Source organism: Panthera tigris, chromosome D1 (assembly GCF_018350195.1).
Source record: "Panthera tigris isolate Pti1 chromosome D1, P.tigris_Pti1_mat1.1, whole genome shotgun sequence".
In the NCBI taxonomy this organism is placed as follows: domain Eukaryota; kingdom Metazoa; phylum Chordata; class Mammalia; order Carnivora; family Felidae; genus Panthera; species Panthera tigris.
The window spans coordinates 64,366,321-64,376,677 of NC_056669.1; the positions used below are offsets into that span (position 1 = coordinate 64,366,321).

The 10,357-nt window shown below is 44.4% G+C and overlaps 1 protein-coding gene across 1 annotated transcript; it reads left to right on the forward strand.

Annotated features, from left to right (window-relative positions):
* On the forward strand, positions 1-7,461 carry EIF3F (eukaryotic translation initiation factor 3 subunit F). Its single transcript, XM_015537929.2, has 8 exons — positions 1-426; positions 3,668-3,738; positions 3,975-4,054; positions 4,459-4,596; positions 5,764-5,855; positions 6,275-6,411; positions 6,547-6,660; positions 7,235-7,461. Exons 1-8 carry the CDS (start codon positions 27-29, stop codon positions 7,310-7,312), a joined length of 1,110 nt encoding a protein of 369 aa, XP_015393415.2. The 5' UTR covers positions 1-26; the 3' UTR covers positions 7,313-7,461.
* The last annotated feature ends 2,896 nt before the right edge of the window (positions 7,462-10,357 follow it).

The following is a 10,357-nucleotide window of genomic DNA, read 5'->3' on the forward strand; positions in this document are numbered from 1 at the left end:
TTCCTGGCTCCTTCTTTCTCGACAAGATGGCCACACCGGCAGCACCGGCGAGTGCGTCTGCCGCCACTCCAGCTCCAGCCGCAGCTCCAGCCGCGGCCCCACCCTCGGTCCCAGTCCCGTCCCCAACCCCAGCCTCAGCGCCAGCCCCGTCTCCTGCTCCAGCGCCGGTTCCGGCTCCAACGCCGGCTCCAGCCTCATCCTCAGACGCGGCGGCTGCAGCGGTTACGACCGCGGCTCCGGGCCAGACCTCGGCCTCAGCGCCGGCCCCAGCGCAGACCCCTGCGCAGTCACTGCCCGGTCCTGCTCTTCCAGGCCCCTTCCCCGGCGGCCGTGTGGTCCGGCTGCACCCGGTCATTTTGGCCTCCATCGTGGACAGCTACGAGCGACGCAACGAGGGCGCTGCCCGAGTTATCGGCACCCTGCTGGGTGAGTGGTCAGACACAATCGTCTGAATCTTCTTCCTCCCACCTCCTTTTTCTCTTGTTCCCCTCCCTTCCCATCCCCATTGACCTCTTACCTATTCTTCCATGCCACCTTCCTACCGCGACTTACCTCCTTAAGAAACTTGAACTTCCCTGCCACATTTCTGTCACTTCGGGTGGCATAAAATACGTAAGCAGTAGTTAGTTATTGAATAAAAACCGTATGCGGAATGATTTACATTTTATTTTTAATCTGCCCAGTAGTATTTCAGGCCAAGTATGACCAAAAATGAGTTCAGATGCTGAGTAGGAAGTCAGAAACATTTGACTCCCTAAACCCAATGACCACGTTTTCCCCCCTTTCCTACGGACTAAATTTCTTTATTTTCTAGGTGTTTACAAAGACATTTTTAACCACTTGAGAAAGGAGTGGGGAGATCTGTAAAAAGACATCCCTTTGAACAAGTAAACCGGTTTGTCAGAAACTCGTTTAGGGCTTCACTAATCCTCTGTTTTCCTAAAGGTTTAAGCCTGATCTTTTTAATTTATTTGTTTATTTTTATTTATCTTTTTAATTTACATCCAAGTTAGCATATAGTGCAACAATGATTACAGGAGTAGATTCCTTAATGCCCCTTACCCATTTAGCTCATCCTCCCTCCCGCAACCCCTCCAGTAACCATCTGTTTGTCTGCCATATTTAAGAGTCTCATATGTTTTCTCTCCCTGATGTTATACTATTTTTGCTTCCCTTCATTTATGTTCATCTCTTTTGTATCTTAAAGTCCTGATATGAGTGAAGTCATGTGATATTTGTCTTTCTCTGACTAATTTCACTTAGCATAATACCCTCCAGTTCCATCCATGTACTTGCATATGGTAAGATTTCATTCTTTTTGATTGCTGGGTAATACTCCATTGTATGTATATAGGGGTGTATACATCTTTATCCATTCATCCATTGATGGACATTTGGGCTCTTTCCATACTTTGGCTATTGTTGATAGTGCTGCTATAAACATTGGGGTACATGTGCCCCTTTGAAACAGCACACCTGTATCCTTTGGATAAATACCTAGTAGCACAGTTGCTGGGTCATAGGGTAGTTCTATTTTTAACTTTCTGAGGAACCTCCGTACTATTTTCCAGAGTTAAGCCTGATCTTCTGTCCATTAGTCTCCCTAATATGTTAAAGTAATTTGTAAAATGGAGAAGCACTAGAGAGAGATTACTGATAATGTGCCTCTTTCTATGGGTACTGCTGATCCCATCAAATTCATTTTCATTCCATCTTTGTCCCCAATTTTAGATACCTTTGTGACATGTAATAGTTCTTCCACCATAGAAGACAATTGGTGTATTGCAAAGAAGACAAGATTGTAGGTAGATTGCACCAAATATTAACCATGTGCCTTGGAACAAATTACCTAAAGTCTAGTTCTGTCGGGGGGGGGGGGGGGCTACTTAGACTTGGGCTTTGCAAGAGCAAAATTATTACCAAGAGCATCTAACTGCTGGGACACATGAGCTACAAAACAGCCATTAGTTGCCATCCTCCACATCAGGGCTCTACCCCTGCAACACACAAACATAGTCTCTCTTTACTTATTTTTGAAGGTTTAGCATTTTACAGGAACTTTAATTGATCCATTATCTTCCAAACATTGCCAAAGTTTTTCTGAAACCAAGACTTTGTATTCTCTTTGCCACAAGTGCCTTCCCTGATCTCCCTCATTTGTTCCAAGTTCCACTCATCTTCCAGGTTCCCAGGAAAAGTGTTAATTAAGTATCAGTCCTTCATCCCATACCGCCACCCTCACCCCCACTCCTAACTTCCCAAAGTATAATAGCTTTCTGTAACCATGTCCTGCTTTGAGCTTCTGTAACAAATGATTTTTGCAACATGAACTTGGCACCTGACAAAGACTGCTCTTTCAGCTGCACTGCCAAATTTTCCAAACTCACATGCATGAGCTATTTAACTAAAGAAACAGTTCTCCACTGAGGGAGAGTATTAAGTACCCCAGATACTATAGTGACCTTATTTAGTGACCTGTAATCTACATCTTAAGATTCTCTTCTGGACTGGGACCATGGTACAATGCTAGGTGTTACAGGGATAGTACTTACTGAAAAATGAAACAGACTCTTCTTACTAGGAGCTTATATATTTACTCAGACATTAATTCATGAAACATTTAATTTGGCTAAAAGAAGTCAGTGGTATCTTTTAAGTACCATAAAATTGTTTTAAATATTTGTAATTTAAAGTTTGATAAAACAACATCTACTCTAACCTTCAATTCAAGATGAAGATCTACTCATTCAAATAATTAGAATACAATATGATAAATGCTCTAATAGGAGGTTATTATAGCGGCATGGAAATATAGAAGACTCAAAACTGCTTCAGAAGTCTGAAATGGTCAAGTCTATTGAATGCTGATGAGAGGTCAAATAAGAGAAAAAGTATTTACCCACTGGGTTTGCGGACGTAGTTTCACCTAAGGGAGCAAAAACCATAGTGAAGTGGAATTAAACAGACACAGGGGTGGGCAGCATTGTGGTCACTAGTATAGAGGGCAGGGCTTGAAGCCTGGTATGGGCAATGCCAGTAGATTAGAAAAAAATGGAGAACCCAAGGGACCAGCAGTCTTAGGTCAAGAAACAAACGTAAGGGGAGTAAGGGTATCAAAACTAGAATAGGAGTTTGTGGTAAAAGACTGATACTCATGTTTAAGGTTCACAGGTAGAAGGTTTCTGGATGGTGATGGGGCTAAGGTTATGACCATGGGACTAGATGACTGAAGGGAGGTACAGGTGAAGCTCCCTAACACTGTGCTTTGGGACTAGGCTACTGTATGGGTGCCCTGTGTAGACATTATTAGAATTTTCCAGGTAGTTCTGCAGATTGAATTGTAGGGAGAAAGTCTAGAGGCTGAAAATGAAGGTCATAGAAAAAAGATCTGGAGTAGGACTGGTAGCAGGATGGAACAGATAAGCAGAAGAAGACCTTGTGAAGGAAGAATAGACCCCATATGTTGATGGCTAAAGCAAAGAGAGATCGCTTCAGAGCTTCAGCTCTCTGGAGAATCCTGGTCCCACTGATGCATATGGCTAACTTAGAATTTACGAATTCAATTTGTTCATTGACTTTGAGGAGGCCTCTGAAAGCATTTGGAAAGTGGTCGGAGGCTGCCGAGTGCCCTAGGGTCTTGTAACACGTGGACAATTCTCTCTCACAGGCACCGTTGACAAGCATTCAGTGGAGGTCACTAACTGCTTTTCAGTGCCACACAACGAGTCAGAAGATGAGGTGAGTGGGAGCTTGAGCTGCCACTGTGTGGTCTATAACTGTTTGCTAGGCTCTCCTTAAGGCTTCTCCTGCACAATACGTTGTGCTTCTATAACTAAAAGTTCAACAAAGAACCTTCTTTCTATGGGTACATACTTCCTGGGCCTCTTGTCTGCTGGGGTGGGCTCTGGTCCTTTTCATCCATTTTTTCTATGGACTTCTAGCTTCTTAGCTTCCTTTTCTGCTTTTCTTCTAAGGTGGCTGTTGACATGGAATTCGCTAAGAACATGTATGAATTACACAAGAAAGTCTCTCCAAATGAGCTCATTCTGGGCTGGTAAGTTGGAGTTGGGGGAATGGAAAGTGTTTGTGATTGCCAAGGTTTTTTGCTACCAAGCTAGTTATTCTACTCCCTTTTGGAGACAGAGTATTGAAAGTGTATTACTTCAGGGATCTGTGAATTTAGTGTGTCTTGCTGGCAGTTCTAATCTCATGAGGCCAAGAATATTTACTTTGAATTGTAGCTTTTACTGAGCCAAGTATTTTTGCCTTGCTGATGACTTGTAATGTTTCAAGAGCTCTGAGTCAGCCTTTGATTTGAGTTAATACAGTTTTCAGTGTAGTCTTTTTGCGTTTAGGTTGCACTGGGGGTAACGCTACCTAGAGACATCCATTTTACCATTGCGTTTGGTATTAATGTTACATGTAGACTTGAATCCACAACTATGTTTCATTTTCCAGGTATGCTACAGGCCATGACATTACAGAGCATTCTGTGCTGATCCATGAGTACTATAGCCGGGAAGCCCCCAACCCCATTCACCTCACCGTGGACACGAGCCTCCAGAATGGCCGCATGAGCATCAAGGCCTATGTCAGGTGACCGGTGTCTTGGGGCACAAGGCCATAAAAGGCTGTCTGGTTCCTACCATGCCTGGATGACACCCACCTCCACCCCAAGCAGGTTTAATCCTTCAGTATATAACTCATTGCCTCATAAGGAAACCCATTCCTCCCTCTCCACAGTTATCACTAGAAGGGTTTTACTCTGAAACAAAATTTGTCCCTCAAATATCCACTTGCTGATACCAGTTGTACCCCAGATTTCTACTTATTTCTCTTAACCAATTTCAGATGACAGATCTTTAGGTATTTGAGCAAACTGTCATGTTTTTCCTGTCATCATTTCTATAAGCTAACTCTTCACGGTTCCTATAGCTGATCCTCACTGGTATTTTGGTCATGTTCACTGCTTTTCTGAGTAACCCTTTGTTAATCATTATTCCTGGATACACAGGACTCAGAGTCATACAGATTAAAGGATGGCTGTCCTTTGTGACTACATCTATTACCCCAGGGTCGAGTACAGTTTTGGTGACAATAACATTATAGCATTGACACGTTGAGCCTGCAGGCAGTTAAAATTCCTGTTGACAGGGGAGGCATGCTGAAGAAGGGGCTGCTGGGAGAGTTGGAAGGATTATCTTTTCTGGTTAGAATGAAGGCATTTCTTAGCGTATCTCTTACGCTGTTTGATTTGGTGCACTTTCTGTGTGTGACATAATGTAACAGACTTTGGTCCAGGTGAAAATATATAGTTGACATAGTAAAGGCAGTCACCTTTAGTGAGATTTCTTAAAGCACCTAATCTAGTCTTGGTGGGCTGGAGTCAATTTGCTTTTTTCAGTGCTAATGAAGGGCACAGTCTCATAGAAGACCTACGGGTGGATATCTGGGCAGCCAGCTCCACAGGGAAATGCAGCGTCCTGTTTCATCACTGATATTGCAGTGAGTGAAACAGTCCTCTGAAGGGACCAAGTCAGATCTGCAGGATGAGTCCCCTCTCGCAGGCCAGGCTTCATTGTGTGTGAAGTGAACTAAAGGAAAAATGTGACTTGCTCCCATGAGACCTCAGGTTCAGGTGGTTTCAGCCTTGTCTCAGAACCTTGGAACCCATAACCTTGGTATGACTGCTTTCCCAGCCTGGACTAGACGTGGAAACCCTTTCCCAAGGCTATTTATTTACCCTGACTTCTCTCTCCCCAGCACTTTAATGGGTGTCCCTGGGAGGACCATGGGGGTGATGTTCACACCTCTGACCGTGAAATACGCGTATTATGACACTGAACGCATTGGAGGTGAGTAACCTTCCCATACCCTCTTTTGAGGTCTGACACTTTTCAGGGCACAGGGTAGCTGCTCTCTAACAAGAATGGAGGGCTTCGGGTAGGTTGAAGAGGAACCGTTGATCTAAAGTCTGTGATGATTAAAGTCACAATCGTTCTCCATTATAAATGAACTTTCAGGAATTATTTGTGCAATTGGAATGGGAAATTATCAGCACCACAGGCTACGTGGCCATTCATATAAGACCAAAACCAGTGATTAAGCTCTAGCAGGCGGAAGAGAAGCAGCTAAGAGCAGAGCAGGGTTTCAGAGAAGTTGGCTGTATCCAGAGGGAAGTGAGAAAGTTAGCAGAATGATTAGAGATAGTCTCTTCCCTGATGGAATGACTGAAATGTCTGTGCCTCTTCTGTCCCCCAACCTGTTCCCACAGTTGACCTGATCATGAAGACCTGTTTTAGCCCCAACCGGGTGATCGGACTTTCAAGTGACTTGCAGCAAGTAGGAGGGGCATCGGCTCGCATCCAGGATGCCCTGAGCACAGTGTTGCAGTATGCAGAGGATGTGCTGGTGAGGAGGGGGAAGGCGAGAAAGGAGGAGGGCATAGATCTCCACTCCGAGATCTCTGAGAGGTGTACTGGTGAAGTGACAGTCCTTGGTGGTGAGAATTAACTGTGCCTCACTGAATCTTTGTTTGGTGCTTAGTCCGGAAAGGTGTCTGCTGACAATACTGTGGGCCGCTTCTTGATGAGTCTGGTTAACCAAGTACCCAAGATTGTTCCTGATGACTTTGAGACCATGCTCAATAGCAACATCAATGTAAGTGCCATCCCTGGGCTTCTGGGAGCTTGTGTCTTTCCCCACCTCAGCTCATGCACACAAATGTGAAGGGAGATGACCTAGAGGGGAACAGAGGAGAAAGGGCTTTGCCGTTGGCCCCTTGCAGTCCAGGTTGGGAGAAAGGAAGAGATGGTACATGTGTTTGGGGAGGTCTTCTGCCTTCTCTTCTTTGATTCCATTGTCTCAGGAACTGCTGATACTACTGTGACTTGCTATCTAGATTCATGGTCAAAAGAAATGCTAAATTCAGAGGTTAATGAAAATGCAATTTCTTATTTTCCCCATCTGGGTTCACAGACTTCCCGCCCCCCATATCTTACCCCAGATCTTGGCTAAAGCACCCCACGTTTATAAGTGTATCAGTAAAGAAGAGAAAGTGTTCTCAAACATTTCATTCTTATCTTCCACCTTTGAGTCTTGCTCAACCTCTTCTGAGCTATTATTTATCCAGGACTGCCCTCTACCCGGTGTTCACCATGGAGCTGGCCAACCCCAGACTTTCTTCTCCCTTTCTGCCCAACCCCTCTCTTATTGTGGCTTCTTCCTCTTCCAGGACCTGCTGATGGTGACCTACCTGGCCAATCTCACGCAGTCACAGATTGCCCTCAATGAGAAACTTGTAAACCTGTGAATGGGCCCCAAGCAGCACTCCTGCCAATCTGGGCCACCCCAGGACTCAGAATGGAGTGTCGTAGGATGGTTTCCTTGTGGTTTGAGTCACACTGAGTCAGTCAACTGCTTGTGACTCTAAATAAACATAGCCTACCTTTTGTAAATGAATCCATCTTATATGAGTTTACTGCTGGGTGGAGGGAGAGCTCATGCAAAAACCAGGAAGTGAATACTTGGGTAGAAGTTGGTTGTGTGTTGGTGACTTGCCATCAGTAGTTGCACCCATAACCCAAGTCCAAGCCACTTTTCACCTGCCCCCAGACCAGACAGCCTTCTTTGCACAGTGGTTTCACAGAGGTACTTTCTTCCCGCTCTTTTGCCTATGATTAGAGCAAACTGGACCTTCAAAAAAACATTTTTGTCACTTCTCTTCCATAGTGCCTCACATGAATGACAGTACAAAGTGTTGCCCTATGCACAATTAGGAGGACCTAGAGCATGTGTTGGTGGGTGAGTGGAGAAGAACAAAGGAGTGGGTACAAATCTCAGTCCTGGGACCCATGAGTACATGCTGGTGGGAAGAAAGTCTTCTCCTGAGGATTAACTGCATTTTACCAAATTTTTCTTTTGGCTTTCAGTCTGGAAAGGTGTCCACTGGCAATACTCTGAACCATTTTTTGATGGATCATGTGGGGTTTCCACAGGAAGTGAAAAGGAGAATCCATGCAGGGAAAATAATTAAGAGAATTCAATGCTTGATCTGAACTGAAAGAGTAAAGAGTGTCAGGGTCATAAACTACTTGAATAGTAGAATGGAGCTATTTGCCACTATGGTTCGCGGAGGCAAGTTTAGGATCTATAGCTTAAATTTAAAGAGATGTCCCCCAAACTGCAAACTCCTTCAGTACTATGTGTAACTTGAAAGCACCATCAGGCTGTGTTGAGCTCTGCCAATGGCTGAATCTAAGCAAAGACTAGATGATATTTCCCAGGGATTTTGTAGACTTCAAACAGCCCTTTCATCTGATTGCTGGAGTGTTCTGCCTGGCCACTGCGAAATACCTTAGGTTGAGAAGAAATGGGTCATTATTCAGGGACTTACGGTTATGTTACGTGTTGGAGTGGAAAGGTAAATGAAAGCAAGTGAGTATCAAAAAGGCCCAGATTGTAATTCTGTTTCTGAGACATGTGACAAGTTCTGGGGGTCATAAGCTATGAATAGTAATGATACATTTTTACACGTAGGCATGAAATGACAATAGTTACGCCAAATTGTGAGGTTAAAAATAGCATGCACAATGGGAAGAGGGTTGATCAGAGTTCAGAGTGTTTGTGTTCTATTTTTGGGGTGGGTGGTTAATACCAACTTCAGTTTTTTTAAATATGCATGATAAAATTCCAGGGTTACTCACTGGAAATAATCTCCAAATGAAAATGATGGGAAATAATAGAATAAGAAAAAGGAAAGAATTTTTTTTAATTGAGAAAGCATGGGAAAACTGGGTAAAGCAAATAAAGATGGCAGATGTACATCCAAATATAGTAACCACACTAAATGTAAAAAGGATTAAACTAATGAGAGAAAAAAAAGATTGAAGTTAAAAAACAAATCCCACCTATATTTTATGTGTGAGATACACCTAAAATATGGACACAAAATTGTCATGCAACTGTAAGCAGGACATCTTAAAACATTGAATGAAAAAGACTAGTCTCAGAAGACAATGCATACTATAGGGTCAGAATGCAGAATCTAATCCTTCCTCTTTCCTTCGAGGCTGCCCAGAGCCTGGTAGCTTTGACCCTTCTGAGAAGTAGAGGACAGGGGACAAAAGAAATACCATCTCTCAGGAGGCATGCGGTCTTCAAGCCAAGGGCAGCCAAAAGCATCCCTTGTGGAATTGAGAGTATAAACTGCTGCAGAAGCCCAGAAAAGTCACTGGAGAAGATTTTCACCGACGAGGTAAACCTAGAACCCTGGAATGGAGCTTAAAGGATGACCACAGCTGTCCCTGGGGTGAGAATAAGCTGAACGAGGCAGAGATAGACTGGCCTGGACACAGTGAAGAGACATGGTGTGGCGGGTCTGTGCAAAGGACAGCTAGCAAGAGATGGTTGATGAGGGCTTGTCACCACCAGAATAGCTAAGGGAGACCGCAAAAAAGTTTCTGAAAGAAGCAGGAGTGCCTTTCAGGATGATGCCATTGGTCATCAGAAAGGTAGCTGGAGTGGTCCAAGTGAGAACTGCAAGTAACCTGAATTAGAACCATAAGAGGCCCAGGAAATGAAGCAGAACGCATGGGAGACCATGGCCTGACATGCCTTGGTTCAGCACACATCGAGGATTTTTTACCACCTGCCCCCCTCACATTACCATTCCATACTGAGTGGGGAGTGGGAGCAGTGATTCCCAGCAGTTCTGAGGATCCCATGATTGGGAGAAGCAGCAACAAGCCATGGGGGACAGTTAAGAAGTTACGGCTAAGATGGGACTTGTACAGTCGAAGCAAAAACGGAACAAGCCTACACCAGTGAAGATAATGCTCCGCAACTGGCGAGTTACCCACCCCACCCCACCTGGCCATCCTGTCACAAGAGGTTCCCTGTTCAGGGCTCTTCAACAATCTTTAGCAGAAGTCTCCCTTCCCCTACTCCTCAAACAACTTTCCAAAGAACCCCCGCTAGCGAGTTCAAAGCGTTTCCAGACTGCAACCTTCAAATACTAATCCATCTTCTTTATCCCCCAAATCCTGTCCAAACATTCCACAGACCTTAGCCACCCAAACTGATTAGTCCTTTCAATCAATCCAACAAACTATGCAACCAACTAGCCCTACTAAAGTGATGGCCCCACCACCTCTCCATTTCTCACTTACTCCCTCTTCCCTGCAGAAGCTGGGCAACACCAGTTACCCAGTGTCCATGAGCTTCATTCTGATGGTTGGTTTGATAGCATTAGCTTCTTAGACATAAATGGCATATTCCTGTACCTCCCCTGATGGGCTTCAATGAACATTCTGACCTTTGGAGAGTCCTTATCAATGGATGGCCTAACCCTAAATAA

What these genes read in the sequence shown, in the direction of transcription:
- EIF3F (XM_015537929.2), top strand. Translation starts at nt 27, where the DNA reads ATGGCCACACCGGCAGCACCGGCGAGTGCGTCTGCCGCCACTCCAGCT. An exon ending in AATGAGCTCATTCTGGGCTG is followed by an intron (nt 4,055 to 4,458) that starts GTAAGTTGGAGT and finishes TTCATTTTCCAG; the next exon opens with GTATGCTACAGGCCATGACA. An exon ending in AGTATGCAGAGGATGTGCTG is followed by an intron (nt 6,412 to 6,546) that starts GTGAGGAGGGGG and finishes TTTGGTGCTTAG; the next exon opens with TCCGGAAAGGTGTCTGCTGA.